Here is a 17,311-nt window from a genome sequence, read left to right on the forward strand (position 1 = left end):
AATGTCCCTGCTCAGCAACGACTTTGTGTGCTTGCTGTTCTGCCTTCGTTTGGTTCCTTCCATTCCTTCTACTGAGGTTCCTTCTCCTGAAAAAATGTTTGATGACAGCTCTTTTAACACGAATAGGATGTTTATATGATAACAAGAAGATGAGTTGGGAAGAATTTAGCTTGCTGCGAACTTAATGATAAAAATATAGAATGAACTGCAGTGAATATTCAGAAATACTGATGAGACTTGGTAATCACCTGAATACCATATAGGGCTGTGGGTCTCCTCTCCAGCCCCCACCCACTAATAAGGATGGTGAGGAAGTGGTTTGTTCTTGGATCTTGGTTCTGACTCCAGGACATGTTGGTATGTCCTGTGATGCGCAGAACACCAGGGCCTTCCTAGTATCAGGGATTAAATGCTCTAAAAACCTATCTCTTGCCTTGCACTTAATTAGAGTTTAGTCCTTGCAGTACAGATTTCTGCATCAGCCACACAGCGCTTCCAATTTGCATTATTTATGCATTTCTTTTCCTAATCTTAATTGCTCAGATGCTCGCATTCTGAGGTAGGACATCCTTCAGGTGCCCTGAAATGCCTGTAGATGTGCTTTGCTAATTGTGTCAAATGCTGCTGAGAGGCTGAGTGAGGTGAGCTCTGAGAATTGACCCTGGGATTTAATTACACTGGGGGGCAGGGGGTGGGGAGCGGGTATGGATGCCATCAACCTGATTGCAGAAGGTTCAAGGGAGAATGGAGGAGAGGAGCTGAAGAAAGCAAGTATAGACATGTCTTTCAAGCTTTAGCTACAAAGTAGAGCAGAAAAATGGGGAAGGGCTGGGGGAGGGGGAAGGGTCAAGGAAACTCTGAGACAGGAGGAACACAGCTTACCTTGTCCTCTTAAAGGGATCCCTATTCTCAGATCACATCAACACTTCTAAAGCCCCCTTTTCTCATTTCTGTCACACCCACAACTGTCTAGACACCTCTCTCCATAATGCCCCCAAACCTACCTCAACATTAGCTCTGCATTATTTTTCTCCACCCTTTCCCTCTTCCTCCATCCATTTCTTCATTATGTAGATCAAACTAATATATTCCCAGCAAAAACCAGATGTCTTTAGGTGGAGAAATAAGGATTAAAATTGAGCGGGCAACACAGGATTTTCTTTAGAGGGAGGGATTAGGGTTGGCGATGGGTAGGGTGTGACTCTGAACACTCCTAAATCAATACATTTTTGACTCGCCACCCAGGTCTCTTGGAAACTGAGGCTCCAGAAGCAGGAGCCTCTGAAGAATGTGTTTTTCAACTTGGCAGAGAGAGCCTGGGACCCCAGTGTTAAAAAGCATCATATGGCAATGAGAAGCCTGGGAACTATGGCCTGTGAGACCCCGGACAAGGTAGGAAGGGCAGGGGGTGCTTGGCCAGCCCTCATGGCCTGGAGTCCTCAACACTGGGATGTGGGGCTTCATGTACTAGTTGTCTACCGCTGTGTAGTAGTACATCAGGGGCCTGGTGTTTATTATCTCACAGTTTCCTTGGGTCAGGAGTCCAGGTACCACTTAGCTGCGTCCTCTACTCAAGGTCTTGCAAGGTTGCCATCAAGGTGTGGGCCAGACTGCATTCCTTTCTGAAGTTCAGGGTCATCTTCCAAGCTCATGTGGCTGTTGGAAGAATTCATTTCCTTCTAGTTGTAGGACTAAGGTCCCTATTTCCTTGCTGAGTGGCCACCCTCAGCTCCTTGAGGCCACCCTTTCACAACACGGTAGCTCACTTCTTCACAGCCAGTGGGAGAGTGTCTCCCACTCCTGTCTGCTAGATGGAGTCTCATATAATGTAAGGGAACCATGGGAATGACGTCCGTCACCACTGTCATGTTTGAGAGGCCACAAGCAAGTCACTGGCTTCTTACACACTCAAGGGAAGGAGATTGTACAAAGGCACACATGACTCATTTGGGGTCATCTTAGGGTCATCACACCTCAGTATCATCAGCCTTGGGAAACAGAGCTGCAGGTAGGATTAACACACAGCTGGACATCACCCTCCGGTGAATTTAATTTTTCTAATAATTAATGCTTGTTTAGTAAAAGATGGTTTCCCCACCTCTTCCTTCAGCATCTGTAAACTTAAGGGACCATTTCGCCTTATCCCCTGTAAAGGTACCCAATACACCCAGATCGCTAGATCGTCCAGGTCCACCACCCTCCTTGACGTGCCCTCCCCAGCCTCACCCACCCATAGGCCATGCTCCAGACTGCTCTCCTTCCAAGACCGAAGTGGGCTCTTGGGTCGGGTTAACGGAAGCATTTGTACTTTGCTGAGAGTTGTGGCAGCAGGTGCTGAAGAAACCCATGGCCTCTAAGTCCAAGTCCCGGGTTATTGGAAGATTAGGAGTGGAGATACTTTTCAGCTCATGGGGAGCAACTCCTGTGCTGCTAATGCTTTCCAAACCTTGGTAACAGGTGAGAAAGTATAAAATGATCGTCCTGGACCTGCTGGTGCATGGACTGTATGACCCCGTGAGTTCTGAAGTCATCCACGAGAGCCTGAAGACCCTGACCATCATCCTGGGCAAGATCCAGGGGAAAGGCTTGGGCTCCTTCTTCATAGACATCACCCTTCGGACCAGGACTTTGTTAGATGACGTAAGTGAGACAACGCAGGAAGATTCCAGGTTCTTAAAGTCAAATGTGAGCCCTGGTTGGTGTGTTGCTCAGGAAACAAGGTCTCTATTGTTCACTATTTATTAAGAAATCTTGTTGAGAGATTGGTACTGTGCTGGGGGTTATGGAAGACGTATAAAGACACGTAGGATTTCATCACCACTCCTCAAGGAGTTTTCACTGTAATAGAGCAGTGAGTACATATACACTGATGATGGTGATGCACGTGTGTACTCAGTGCTCTCTTATAAATGTAACAATAAGAGTAGTTTGCGCTTAGTGAGCCCTTACTGTGTGCCAGGCACAGTGCTGGGCGATTTACATGGATTGTCTCATCTAATCTTCACAATAACCCTGTGAGGCAGGCTCTGTTATCTTCACTTTATAGAGGAGGAAACCAAGGCCTAGAAAGGTTAGGTAACTTGCCCACGGTTCACAGAGCCAGTAAGTGCACATGAAGCCAGGCCCTTTGCCCAGGGCCTGCACTCTTAACTGCCGGGTGACAAGGCAGGTGGAGCAAAAAGTGCACAGATACAGAAAACACGAGGACTCAGAAGCTAATCAGTTAGCTTACCCCAGTTACACACACACACGCACACACATGCACACACACACACACACTAAGACAAGACCTTTAGAACAGGGAACATAGCGACAGGGAACTTGCATTTACTCGCGGAGCGCCTCGCGTGAGTTCCCCACACCTAATTCCCCAGGAGTAACCCAGCGAAAGCGGGGTACCTGCACCTCACGGGAGGAAGAGAGACCTCGAAATTCTAAAACTTGGAGCACATAGAGGAGCTGCTGGCACATTGGCCTCTCCTCCCTCTCAGGGAGGCAGAGAGGCCTTTGCTCTGGGATGTAAACCAGCCCTCTCTGGGGCTGGGAGAGGAAGGTCTCTCTCCACCTCCCTGGAATATAAGCAGATCTCTCCGGGTAAGTGTCTCTAAACCTCTCTGGAGTTGCCAGCTTAATAGCCAGGGCTTGTTTGCCATGCAAGTAGTTTTTGAACACAGGTCGACTGTAATTTTTGATCAGAAACTCCTTGTCATGGGGAAACCTGGGAATACGCATGGGGAGCTGTTTCTGACAGTTTGTATCCCTGTCATAATGTTCTTCACTGCCCGCCTGGGCTCCGCCCCATCAGATGATTGTCAGACTCCCAGGGGGACAGGCACCCCCTTACACATCTCTGTACATCTCACAGCGTTAGGGTCATGCTTCAGATAGAGTTAGGTCTCAATAAGTGCTGGTTGAATTGAATTAAACACACACACACACACACACGTAGAACAGTGAAGAAAGTGCAACACTAAAGCAGTTTCTGTATGTGTCATGTGTGCTAAAAAATTGTTTTAAATACTTCAGAAGATGATCAGTGGTCTCCACTCTTGCTGAGTGTCTGTGACCCCCATTTCTAGGTGAGGAGGCCTGTCCCAGAGCAGTCCCTTCTGGTTCACTTGGAGCTGGACAAGATCAAGAGACATTGATATAAAAATCCCTTCACCATGAGTCAGGAGGCTGGGTTGCTACCCTGATTCGCTGTTCCCTGATGGTGTGACTCTAGGTGAATCACTGAAATGCCCTGGGCCTCCGTCTCCTCACCGGGGCAGGGAGATACTCGGACCAGACAGCTCTCCTGGGAGAGGGAGGAAGGGCCGAAGCCACTGACTTGCAGTCAGGGACAAACAAACAAATCAGACCCAAAGCAGGGAGAGCTGGCAGGGCGTCAGGGAAGAAACAGAATTGTTATGTCTGCTGCAGGTGGGAGAAACTCAGACCAGGGTAAAGAAAGATGGCCTGGCAAACATGCTGGAAGTAGTAAGCAGGGGATGGGTCGAATGAATTATGATGCAGCCAAAAAAAAATCCCTTTACGTATTGACATGGAAAGAGCTCCCAGAGAGAACGATGAAAAATCAAGGTGTATAACAGTGGGATGGTCCACATCCATTTGTTTAAAAATGTGGGAAAGGGCTATGTAATATATATTTCATTTTTTTCTCCTTTATTTTTTGGAGGAATCACACAAAATTTATGACTTTGTGGGGAGGGAAATTTGGTGGCAGGTGGAGAGGTGTAGGAAGGGAGACTTACTTTTTTATAAACCTTTTTGGTTATTTTGAATTTCGAACCAAGTAAATATAATCCATCTCCAAAATGTTAAATAATGAAGAAAAAAGCTGGGAAGCGGGGAGTAGCACCAGTGAGCCCCCAGTCTAGCCCTCTCGTCTGCTGAAGAAGAGGTTCACTGAAGACTCAGCCCGTCTCCTCTCTGTCCCCGAGCCCGGCTGGCTGAGTGCCATAGACTGGAACTGATGGCCCACCTGTAACATGCAGCAAGGAGCTAGGGCTGTGCTGTTCTCTGATGCAGTTGCCTTTTGGTACTGACCCGAGGTTTGTTGTTTTGTTCACGGGGGACCCACAGGAGAATGACAGCCTGAGATACTCGGCCTTTGTCTTGTTTGGGCAACTGGCTGCCTTTGCTGGGCGGAAATGGAAGAGATTTTTCACCCGTCAGGTGAAGCAGACTCAGGATTCTCTCCTGACCCATTTACAGGATAGGAATCCCCAGGTTGCCAAGGTAAGTCCGTGACTCTAACCAACCGCATGAAACCTCAATGCCATTCCTCAAGGGAGTTGGAATGCAGCCCTGCCGAGTCGAGATGCCAGGCCCTCAGTTCCTGCCAGTTCGGTTTCGGACACTCAGCCGTGTATCCATGTGAATCCTGGAGAAAGTGCCTCCTTGATGGCTAATCTCTCTCTGAGCAGGAGTGTTATTTTCCATTTGCTCTTGCCCCACTTGCCCGGTCCCAGGACCTGTCAACGCCAGATACACTCAGGTTAATGGGGGGGGGGGCAGGGAGGTGCTGCTTGCTCCGCGGGGCAACACCTCCTATCAGAGGAGATTTATTCATACCCAGTTAGCTTTTGTCACTGCACCTGGTACAGATTTCCCACCCTTGGCTTCTTAGTTTCCTATGAAGCTTTTGTTTTATTCTTGGAGAAAATGTGTCCTAACGGGGTTGGATCAACCTCAGGGCTGCTTTGGAGCAGGTGAGTGTTTCAAACCCATCAGGAGCAAAGGTTCCACCAAATCACCTGTCTTCTTTAAGGTCACACATGAGGGAGGGGGAGAGAGAGAAGGAGAGAGGGAGAGAGAGGTTGAGATTGAATTTAGGAATCCAGCACTACTTTTGATGAGACAATAAGGGCTGTGGTAAAGTGTAAAGCTTTGCCCTCCCCACCAGCCCCAAATTATAGACATGGTCGTTTTATAAGCATAAATCCTTTAAGATTCAAGTTTTCAAACTTCCTGGAAGTTACTTTCACTCTTAGTGGCCCCCAGACCACAGATTGGGTGCAACACTTTTCCTTGTTTGGGATTATAAAACTCTCTAATATTTTTGACAATAAAATGGTAATATTATTTCTCTCAGGCTTGCAAAACAACTTTTCGAGCCTGTTCTCCGTATCTGAGACAAAGGAAGGACTACAGCTTCCAGAGTGAAGAGGATCAAAGGAACCCTAAACTCTGCCGGCAGCTGGTGAGTGAGCGAGGGCAGGAGAGGTTCTCCCAGATTCCCTGCCCTCCCAGTGTTAATGCAGAAGGCGGTCGGGCACACCAGGGAGTTACCCCCATAAAGCGACTCAGGCCAAGTATGTTTCAACTGTAATTGACCCATAATGCGATGTAAATGGCAAAACACCCAGAGGATTATGCATAAAATATATTGGCAGTGCCAGCTGAGATCATTGGGTGAAATATATTGGCAGTTCCAGCTTAGATCGTTGGGTGAAGTATATTGGCAGTTCCAGTTTAGATCATCATTTGGATAATGACTCCTCCTCCTCTGAGAATCTGAAGATTGTTTTTCCTCATGCTCTGCCTTTGACAACTGTCTACTCGTTCTAGAGTCAAGGAGGTTTACTGACTCCCTTCCTCACGTGTCCCTTTGCCAATTTCTTTCAGAGCCACTATCATCCAGAGCTCCTGCAGTTCTTCTATGCAAATAAAATCCTGTAAACACAGAGCAGCAGGGAAACGGTTCCTGTGAACACATTGCTGGGGGCTGATATTCCCCCTTTTAACTCTTTGGATACTTCTGCTGCTTCTTGTGATTATGATAGAAAAGGGGATGTTGGGAGAGCAATTGATGGCAAAAAATAATACTGTGGAATTGTATAATTACACCCAAAGTAAATTCTAAATAGCTTCTGTATGTCTCATTTTCTCCCCACACAAATTTGATGAGAAGGTGCATACGTTAAAACATTTAAAGTATGTGTAGATTCAGTGCTTATTTCTCAGCTTTTTTCTTCTTAAGGGTATCCCTGTCACCAATTTTTATTTTTAATTTTACTTTTAATTTCTAAGGCTTAGGAGAATAACTACTACCTGAAGTGTTTTGTTGTTGTTGTTGTTTTTAATCTGCTATTGATACTTTGCCACTTGCTATTAACACCTTTTCTTGGCGAGACCTATTTAAAGTTGGCCAAGGTACCAAGACGTTGGTGTGGAAGGGGATAATTAGCTTCTCATCATCTTCAACAGTCAGTGCCTCCAAGATCATTCCAAACAAGAATTAATAAAGAGAAAAAAATCGATGAACGTGTGTTGAAAAACCTCAAGTTAATGGTAATGTGTGGAATAGTAATAATAAATAACATATATTAAGAATGTTTGTAGTTTACTGGGCACTCTCTAAGCGCTTTGCAAGTATTACTTAATACTCACAGCAAGCTGGAGAAAGGTACTATTACTACCCTCATTGTGTAGATGAGAAAACTAAGGCACAGGGAAATTGAGTAACTTGCCCAAGATGACCAGTAATTGATGGACCTGGAATTCAAGCCCTGACTTCTGGAGCCTACGTTCAGTCATCGTGTGATACTGCCTTGTTATGGAATAATTGACCGATGGTTAGAAATGTAAAAAAATAAAAGAAATTTTAAAAACCCGCCACTTCTGCTCTTCTGTTTGACTCAGTTAACTTTCTCTTTTGTATGTACTAAGTACACATTTTTATTTAATTTGTGAGCTAAGTATATATTTTTATTAATCATGTCTTGGCTATTATGTCATTTTTTTGGTGCTCAATCCTAGTTATAAGTAGGGTCACATTACTCTTATAAAAAGTTTCAAGAAAACTCTCATAGTCCCTCTCACCTTCCCTCCAACCAGATTGCTACCCAAGCTTTTCCCGGAAATCCTGTTACTACCACTGAACTTGGCGTTTGGGTCAAATCTGGAACAACCATGTCCAGTATTGAAAATGGAAAACACAAGAAGGTCACACATGCTACAGAGGGATCTTAATGTCGGTCTGAGAACCAGGAGCTCAGTTTTTCTGCCCTAGCTCTCCAGAGACAGGACCATGTAACACAGATGAGGAGCGAGGTGTGTCCTAGAAGAGACAGGATGTGGGAGGTGGCCAAAGGGGCAGTTGGAGCCAGACATGAATGGGGTTTCTTTCTTCCTGTTTTGAAGCTTGGGTACTGGACCAGGAGCTCTTGGGAGTGACCCAGGCTCAGGAGTGAGCTGGTGAGATGCTTCTGAGCTAAGAGCCCTCTTCCTTCCTAGATGTTGGCTTGTTTGAAACTATATCGCAAGGTTGGTTCATTCTAGAATCTGATGCAGTTCTAGTAAGTGATCAGTAAGTGGTGTGAGAAATGACTGCATTCTGCCAGCTTTCAAAAAGGCAGGGGTAGAGCGGGGCAGGCAGGTTACATGCTCTAGAGTACAAACATCTGTGCACTGAATGCCCCTCAGTTGATTAAAATTGTGGAAGATGCTGTTGAATTCTTTGACTTTAAGACTTGTGGTAGACTGTTGCTTCGGTGGCCTCCAATGAATCATGCCTCCTGATATTCCTGTCCTTGTGTAAATCTCTCCCTTCAGATCTGGGCTGGCTTTGGGACCTGCTTTAACCATTAGCATGTTCTGGAAGTGCCATGTGCTAGTTCTAGGCTATGCTTTAAGAGCCCAACAGCTTCCTCTTTTGCAGTCTGGGTTAAGCCAGCTGCCATGTAAGAAGCCAGACTACCAGAAATGAAGAAGAATGTCTGAAGTCTCCATTTTGGAAGGAAGACTAAGCTAACCTCATGGAGATGCCACGTGGAGGAGAATTGAGAAACCCAACTATACGGTTCAGCCACTCAGGATGGCTATTCTCTTGCTCTCTGTACATGCCCTGCTCGGCCAGACCCTGCTTCACTCACATGACTATCCAATCCTCTTAATTATAGGGCTTAATTAGCCCCTGGTAACCAATGAGCCCACCTGATGTCAATTCTGCCTATAAATGGTAGCCTCCTTCTCCCCTGAGTAGCAAGACTGCTGGCATGTCCTGCCTGGTGCCTGCCGCACACGGTGGGGTGTTGCTCCAGGACCCTTTGCGTAAGATCCCGCTGCCCAATAAACCATTGATGTCCCCGCCGCTGTCTCCAGGCTCTTTCTTTGGCCTCAAGCCTGGGCAGCTACAAGGCTTGCAGGCCTGCGGGGTGCAGCCCAACACCAACCCTTGGTGAGGTCTGAGACCCAGACATATGACACAAGTTGGCCGTTCCAGCCAGACCCCAGTCGTTCAAGCTACTCCAGCTGTCATCGTGTGGAAAAGAGACCAGCTGTCTCCATCAAGCCCATCCCAAACTGCAGAATTGTGAGTAAGTAATCAAGTGAGTGTTATTTTCAAGTCACTAACTTTTGGGATAGTTTGTCACTCAGCAATAAGTAACCAAAAAAAAAAAAAAAATTCCTTGTCACTAGTGTTGTCTTTTGGCCAGTTTTGTTTGGCTCTTAATAAGTCCACTTTGAGTTTATACGTCTAGAAAATTATGTCATCATGGAATGTCAACATGGAGAGCAAGGGCCCATGCCTTGTTTTTCTTTCCGTATCTCACTGTATCTATCCCAGCACCCAGCACATAGCAGATGATAAGGAAACATTTGCTAAATGACTGAATAGTTCCAAACAAGTGGGAATAGAGTCCAAACACTAGTTTGCCATTCTGGGCTCTCAGCCACGGGCTCACACTCTTCCTTTCCAGCTTTTTCTTCTGTTACTCTCTGCTTCAGTGAAGTTTGGCCCATCTCTTCCCTAAACACTGCTGGGTCTCTTAGGTTCCCTGCCTTTGCTCAGTCTGTACTTTGTGCTTCGAATCCCTTCACTCCCACACTCAGGCACACTCACACGTACACACACGCACATCTCATGTGTATTTCTTGTCCGTACTCCAAGACCTGGGTCAAATGCCTGATCCCCTCAATCAGGGAAGAACTCGCATCTCTGAATGCCCAGAATATTCTAGCAGTCTTCTGCCACTTAACATGTTTTACCTCATTTGAAAGTTTTTTAACCTACAGTTCTTTTCCCCCTCTGTTAGATTGAAGCTGCTAAAGGTTGTGCCCTATCTTGTATATTTTTGTATCTCCTATATGACCTCAAAGGTGCTCAGTAGGTGCTTAGTAAATGAATGTTGATTGGGGGGAAAAGTCAGAAAGTCATCTGAAGCTATTGCCCCTTGGGAGGGGCCCGTTTTGACAAGTGAGGGTGATCATTTCTCTCCTTATAACCAATTTACAGGTTCCTTTTACGCTTATGTATTTAAAGTTTCTCTTCCCCCATGAGATACCTGTTAATTTGAATGCCAACCTAAAGACAACGCTTTGACATTTCTTACTTTGAAACACTAGACATAGGACAGTTGAATGAATGAAAGAGAAAGGAAAGTTCAAGTGCTACCATGCTAAGTGGTCAGGGAGGGGTGTGCATAAAACTTGGTCCCGGCTTTCAGGTTGCTCATGAAATCGGTCTTTTTTTTTTTTTTTTTTTTTTAAAGTGTCTTATTATGTTCTAACGTCTTTTTTTTTTTTTAATTTTTAATTTTATTTATTTATTTATTTATGGCTGTGTTGGGTCTTCGTTTCTGTGCAAGGGCTTTCTCTAGTTGTGGCAAGTGGGGGCCACTCTTCATCGCGGTGCGCGGGCCTCTATCGCGGCCTCTCTTGTTGCGGAGCACAGGCTCCAGACGCGCAGGCTCAGTAGTTGTGGTTCACGGGCCCAGCTGCTCCGCAGCACGTGGGATCTTCCCAGACCAGGGCTCGAACCCATGTCCCCTGCATTGGCAGGCGGATTCTCAACCACTGCGCCACCAGGGAAGCCCCGAAATCGGTCTTTTTAAAGGGAGAGGAGAAGGGAGAGAAAAAGACACAGAAGGAAGTTGAGGACCTAACAAGCGTGATCAGTACTGGTCATCGGTGTGAACAGAATCCTGGGGAGTAATTGAGGGAATGCTTCACACGTTATAAGAACACTAGAGTGTGGTTTGTAAAGAGGAATGGGCAGCCGAGTAGGAGAGCCAGAAGGTAGTGTTGGTAAATAAGGCAGACACATATTTCTGCTCTTCCATATTTTCCAAGTTTTCTGCAATAAGCATGTATTACTTTTACAATCATAAAACACATGCCAAAATGCTCTTTTAAGGTAAAAATTAAATGCCTACTGGTGTGTAAAGTGATATATTTTGGAAAGCTTGGGATGGTTATTGTTTACTCTCAGTAGTATGTGTTTGCCTTTGCCCTTTTGTGGCATTCTCTTTTCTTTATTTTTTGGCTGCATCGGGTCTTAGTTGCTGCACATGGGATCTTTGTTGAGGCATGCGGGATCTTTGGTTGCGGCATGCAGTCTCTTCATTGCGGCACTCAGGCTTCTCTCTAGTTGTGGCATGAGGTTTTTCTCTCTCTAGTTGTGGTGCAGGGGCTCCAGAGCGCATGGGCTCTGTAGTTTGAGGCACGTGGGCTCTAGTTGAGGTGCACAAGCTCAGTAGTTGTGGAGCAGGGACTTAGTTGCCCCATGGCATGTGGGATCTTTGTTCCCTGACCAGGGATCAAACCTGCATCCCCTGTATTAGAAGGCAGATTCTTTTACTGCTGGACCACCAGGGAAGTCCCCTTTCGTGGCATTTTTGTTTTAACTTGTTGATGACATAACTTGTTGACAAATGAAAGGGCTTATGGGTAATTATCAGGGTATTGATGTTACTGAATTTACATTCTTCCAGTCTGACCATAGGAGAATAAGTCTCTTGTTTCTATATTTATTTATGTGTTAAATGTTCTTAGAAAATCCTTGGGTTCTAGATAAACCCAATACATCCCAATTTACTGAGGAGAGGTGGTTTGATATTCAAAGCCCCCTGTTATTTGCCAAGTTAAGCACAGACTTCCAAGCCTGACATATAAGACTCTTCAGAGACAGCAACCTCTAATTTCCCTTGGCTCTTCTTAAATTCCTACTTCCTGAATACTTCACCCTCCATGTCCTTGCTTCCACCCACCATTCCCTGGGCTGATTCCAAATGCCCTTATTCTTCCGAGGGAGAACAAAGCAGTTGGGAGGATGGGGCCTGGAATTAGCCACCCTCCTGCCCCTCCTCCCAGTGTGAATCTGGCTCTGCCACTTACCCATGTGACTCTGGGTAAGCCAGGGCACCAAGCCTCAGTTTGCTGATCTCTGAAATGGACACAATAACCCAACTCAAAGAGTTGCTGTGCTACAAATATTCAATTAAATAACACTAAGCACTTCACACAGTGCTTGTGTAACAGGGAAGAACAAAATCTGACTCCATGTTGGACCTGTTTCTTTTACATTTAACCTTTGCTCTCTGTTGCTTTTTGTTCCTATAATCATTAAAATGATGTTGTCTATAGCTGTTGGCATAAATAATGTCATGCCTAGGGGAACCCTGCCCGTCTGCCTGAATGTTAAACTAAAGTGCCTTTGTTCAGCTCACAGGGAGACATTCTGACTGTGCCCACCTGTGAATGACTGCAGAAAAGAAGAAATTAACACATCCCCTCCCTGATGCTGGCCAAGCCAAGAGATATTTTGCAAGACTAATGGCCTTTTCACTTCACTTCCTCACCTCCTCCCCCTCTCTGTTCTATAAAGGAAACTGGCATCCATACCTCGATAAGATGGTACTCTAGGATATTAGTCTGCCATCTTCTCAGATGCCTAGCTTTCCGAATAAAGTCGCTATTCCTTGCCTCAACACCCCATCTTCCGATTTATTGGCCTGTCGTGCAGCAAGCAGAGCGAGCTTGGACTCGGTAACAAATTTGGCTTATAGAAGGTGCTCTGAACTCTAGTTAATTTTGCTCCTCACCTGCAACCAGCTCTCCAGATATTGTTCCTTCTCTTTCTGAAGGCACCCGTGTCTTCAGCAAGGTCCATTCTGGCCTGCAGTATGGGGATGTGAGTCTCATCCCAGTTCTCCCCAGTGAATGACTGGAGTCCCAGGGGTAGCTGTGCATCCTGCTCCTCACCAGGCCCCCAAGACTGTAGCTTTGAGCCTGGCTGACCACCCATATTCAGTGAAGATGGTTGAGTTTATTGAATTGCAAATGCTGGTGCCTCAGCCAAGCCTGAATCTGTCACCTTGTAGGTGTTGGAATGGCTTAATTCATCTTAATAAGAATGAATCGTAACTGAATAAGAATAACAAGTTGTTCTTTTCCACTGGGCTCTTGCTGGGGTGCTGTGATTGCTCAGAGCAGGAGGTGGGCCTTTTCTTGTTCCAGAGATAGCTCCAAGGGCTCTGTTCATTCCGTCCTAACAGTCCCAACAGCTCTGTTAATCATTCTGTGTTGTATCTTGGGAGTGATCTCTTGTTAATAATTAACGCCTTACCTTCTGTTTCCAAATGTGACTGCTGTAATCATGTTCCTTTCAAGCTAATGAGTTTCCTGCAGCAAGTTGCAAATGTTAACCAGGAAATGGCCCAAATGTCTCCCTGCAAGAAGAAATATTTTTCAGAAATGTAGATCAGAGAGTTAAAATGTCATTTCTTAACCCATGCTACTAGAGGCACAGGCCTCTGCCATAGCAAAAATGTGACCAGAAGTCCAAAGCTTTCCGCGTGCTTATATTGACTGCATCAGCAGATATAGCTTCCCTGGAGAAAGAGAGAAACTTGATTCCCAAATGTGACATCGTGTGCACTGGAAGGACACAGGACTTGGCAACAGAAGACCTGCACCCTGACTTTGTCACCTGCTGGCTTATTACCTTCAGCAAGTCACGTAATCTCTCAGAGCCTCCATTCCTTCATCTGTGAAGTGGGAGGAAAACTCACCACACAAGATATTCTGATAATCAAATGAGACATTCTGCGTAAACTGTGAAATGTTACCCCAAGATGAGGTGTTATTTACATGGTAGCCACTCATTATTGTAGCCTATTTACTCAAGGGAAAGCGGTGGAAAGAATGAAATACAATATTAACACAGGTTTCTATTTAAAAATAACAAACAATCAGGACTTCCGTGGTGGTCCAGTGGTTAAGAATCCGCCTTCCAATACAGGGGAAGCAGGTTCGATCCCTGGTTGGGGAACTAAGGTCCAGCATGCCATGGGGCAACTAAGCCCACGCGCTGCAACTACTGAGCCCACGTGCTCTGGGGCCCGTGAGCCACAACTGGAGAGCCCGCGTGCTGCAACTAGAGAGCCTGTGCGCTCTGGAGCCCACACACCACAACTAGAGAGAAGCCCACGAGCTGCAACTAAGACCTGATGCAGCCCCCCCAAAAAAAAAATCTTAAAAATATGAAAACAGTAAAATTAGGTACAGTACATGGCTTTACATCAAGATGCTTTGCCAGATAACAAGTACCCCTGTTACTCTGTGAAATAGGATTCCATTTACAAGTTCAGCATGGATCTATTTTGTACAATTTAGTTACACCCAAACCTTTTCTATATGATAGGAAGAGTAATGTTCAGAAATCATGGTGATTTTCTTTTGGATCACTCGAATATTGGGATCAAATTTAACTCAAAACATTTATGACTCTGTTAGGGAAAAATAAAAGTTTCAATCTGTTTAGATTTAAAGTTGCTAGAGTGACAGTTTATTTATTAGACCCTTATAAGCCTGAGAAAAACGAACCCAGGAATTGGAGATTTTCTGACCAGCAAGAAAATCTACACCATGTGCAGAACGCTGGATTAAATTAATTCACTAGTGAGCTCATCTTACAACCTTAGCAAATGAATTCAATTCCCTAAACAAAAATTTTATGACTTAAGGGAACAATCTAATTTCCTGTATTAAACACAGTTTACTTGTTTAGATGGTTAACCTATTTTATTTATGTGTTGCTTCTTATTAGCTACCAGTAAACAAAGAAAAGATATTATCTTGATAATGGAATATACACAGTTAAGTCTGTTTTCAGGCGTACCTCATTTTATTGTGTTTCATTTTATTGCCTTTCCCAGATATTGCATTTTTTACAAATTGAAGGTTTGTGGCAACCCTGCGTTGAGCAAGCCCACGAGTGCCATTTTTCCAATAGCATTTGCTCACTTCATGTCTCTGTGTCACATTTTGGTAATTCTCTCAATATTTCAAACTTTTTCATGATTGTATTTGTTATGGTGATCTGTGATCAGTGATCTATGGTGTTACTATTGTAATTGATTTGGAAGGGTCACAAACATGCCCATATAAGAGGACGAACTTAATAAACATTGTGTGTGTTCTGACTGCTCTACCATCCGGCTGTTCCCTTATCTCTCCCCTTCTCATTGGGCCTCCCTATTCTCTGAGACACACAATATCGAAATTAGGCCAATTAATAACCCTACAGTGGCCTCGCAGTGTTCAAGTGAAAGGAGGAGTCACGTATCTCTCACTTTAAATCAAAAGGTAGAAATGACTAGGGTTAGTGAGGAAGGCACGTTGAGAGCACAGACAGGCCGAAAGCTCGGCCTCTCATGCCAGTTAGCCAAACTGTGAATGCGAAGAAAAAGTTCTTGAAGCAAATGGAGAGTGCTACTCCAGTGAACACATGAATAATAAGAAAGTGAAACAGCCTGTTGCTGATGTGGAGAAAGTTTTAGTGGTCTCAATAGAAGATCAAATCAGTCCCAACATTCCTTTAATCCAAGGCCTAATCCAGAGCAAGGCCCTAACTTTCTTCAATTCTATGAAGGCTGAGAGAGACAAGGAAGCTGCAGAAGAAAGGTTTGAAGCTAGCAGAGGTTTGCTCATGGAGTTTAAGGAAAGAAGCCATCTCCATAATATCAAAGTGCAAGGTGAAGCAGCAAGTGCTGATGTAGAAGCTGCAGCAGATTATCCAGAAAATCTAGGTAAGGTAACCAGTCTGGGTGGCTATACTAAACAACAGGTTTTCAATGTAGATGAAACAGCCCTCCCTATATTGGAAGAAGATGCCATCTAGGACTTCATAGCTAAAGAGAAGTCAATGCCTGGCCTCAAAGTTTCAAATGACAGGCTGACCCTTTTGTTAGGGGCTAATGGCAGCCAGTGACTTTAAATTGAAGCCAATGCTTATTTATCATTCTGAAAATCCCAAGGCTCTTAAGAATTATGTGAAATTTCCTCTACCTGTGCTCTATAAATGGAACAACAAAGCCTGGATGGTAGCACATCTGTTTACAACATGGTTCACTGGATATTTTAAGCTTACTGTTGAGGCCTATTGCTCAGGAAATAAAGATTCCTTTCAAAGTTTTACTGCTCGTTGACAATGCACCTACCTGGTCACCCAAGAGCTCTGATGCTCCATGTGCAATGAAATTAATGTTGTTGTCGTGCCTGGTAACAAAACAGCCATTCTGCAGCCCATGGGTCAAGGAGTGATTTTGCCTTTCAAGTCTTATTCTTTAAGAAACACATTTCATGGGCTTCCCTGGTGGCGCAGTGGTTGAGAGTCTGCCTGCTAATGCAGGGGACACGGGTTCGAGCCCTGGTCTGGGAAGACCCCACATGCCGTGGAGCAACTAGGCCTGTGAGCCACAACTACTGAGCCTGCGCGTCTGGAGCCTGTGCTCCGCAACAAGAGAGGCCGCGACAGTGAGAGGCCCGCGCACCGCGATGAAGAGTGGCTCCCGCTTGCCGCAACTAGAGAAAGCCCTCGCACAGAAACGAAGACCCAACACAGCCATAAATAAATATAAAAATAAATTAAAAAAAAAAGATTACTATAAAATTCTTTAAAAAAAAAAAAGAAACACATTTCATAAGGCTATAGCTGCCATAGATAGTGATTCCTCTGATGGATCTGGGCAGGGTAAATTGAAAACCTTCTGGAAAGGATTCACCATTCTAGATGCCACTAAGAACATTGATAAGAGTTTGGAAGAAATTGATTCCAACCCTCACAGATGACTTTGAGGGGTTTAAGACTTCAGTGGAGGAAGTAACTGCAGATGTGGTAGAAACAGCAAGAGAGCTAGAATTAGAAGTGGAGCCTGAAGATGTGACTGAATGGCTGCCATCTTATGATAAAACTTTAGTGGAGGTGGAGTTGCTTCTTATGGATGAGCAAATAGAGAGGTTTCTTGAGATGGAAACTACTCCTGGTGAAGATGCTGTGAAGATTGTTGAAATGGCAACAAAGGATTTAGAATATTCCATGAACTTAGTTGATAAAGCAGTGGCAAAGGTTGAGAGGATTGACTCTAATTTTAAAGAAGTTCCACTGTGGGTAAAATGCTTTTAAGCAGCATTGCACGCTAAGAGAAATAGTTCATGAAAGGAAGAGTCAGTCGGTGTGGCAAACTCAATAGGTCTTGTTTTAAGAAGTTGCCACAGCTGCCCCAACCTTTAGTAACCACCA

General features: G+C 44.9%; 1 protein-coding gene across 1 annotated transcript in view; it reads left to right on the plus strand.

Annotated features, from left to right (window-relative positions):
- The window catches only part of MRO (maestro), a 39,869-nt gene extending 32,303 nt beyond the window's left edge, over positions 1 to 7,566 (plus strand). Inside the window, exons 6-10 of the mRNA XM_057526909.1 lie at positions 1,246 to 1,392; positions 2,458 to 2,640; positions 5,086 to 5,241; positions 6,098 to 6,205; positions 6,631 to 7,566. Coding sequence (XP_057382892.1) covers positions 1,246 to 1,392; positions 2,458 to 2,640; positions 5,086 to 5,241; positions 6,098 to 6,205; positions 6,631 to 6,684 — 648 coding nt within the window. The 3' untranslated portion in view covers positions 6,685 to 7,566. The remainder of the gene's footprint in view (positions 1 to 1,245; positions 1,393 to 2,457; positions 2,641 to 5,085; positions 5,242 to 6,097; positions 6,206 to 6,630) is intronic.
- Positions 7,567 to 17,311: the final 9,745 nt, after the last annotated feature.

The sequence above is a fragment of the Balaenoptera acutorostrata genome, chromosome 13 (genome assembly GCF_949987535.1).
Source record: "Balaenoptera acutorostrata chromosome 13, mBalAcu1.1, whole genome shotgun sequence".
NCBI lineage: Eukaryota > Metazoa > Chordata > Mammalia > Artiodactyla > Balaenopteridae > Balaenoptera > Balaenoptera acutorostrata.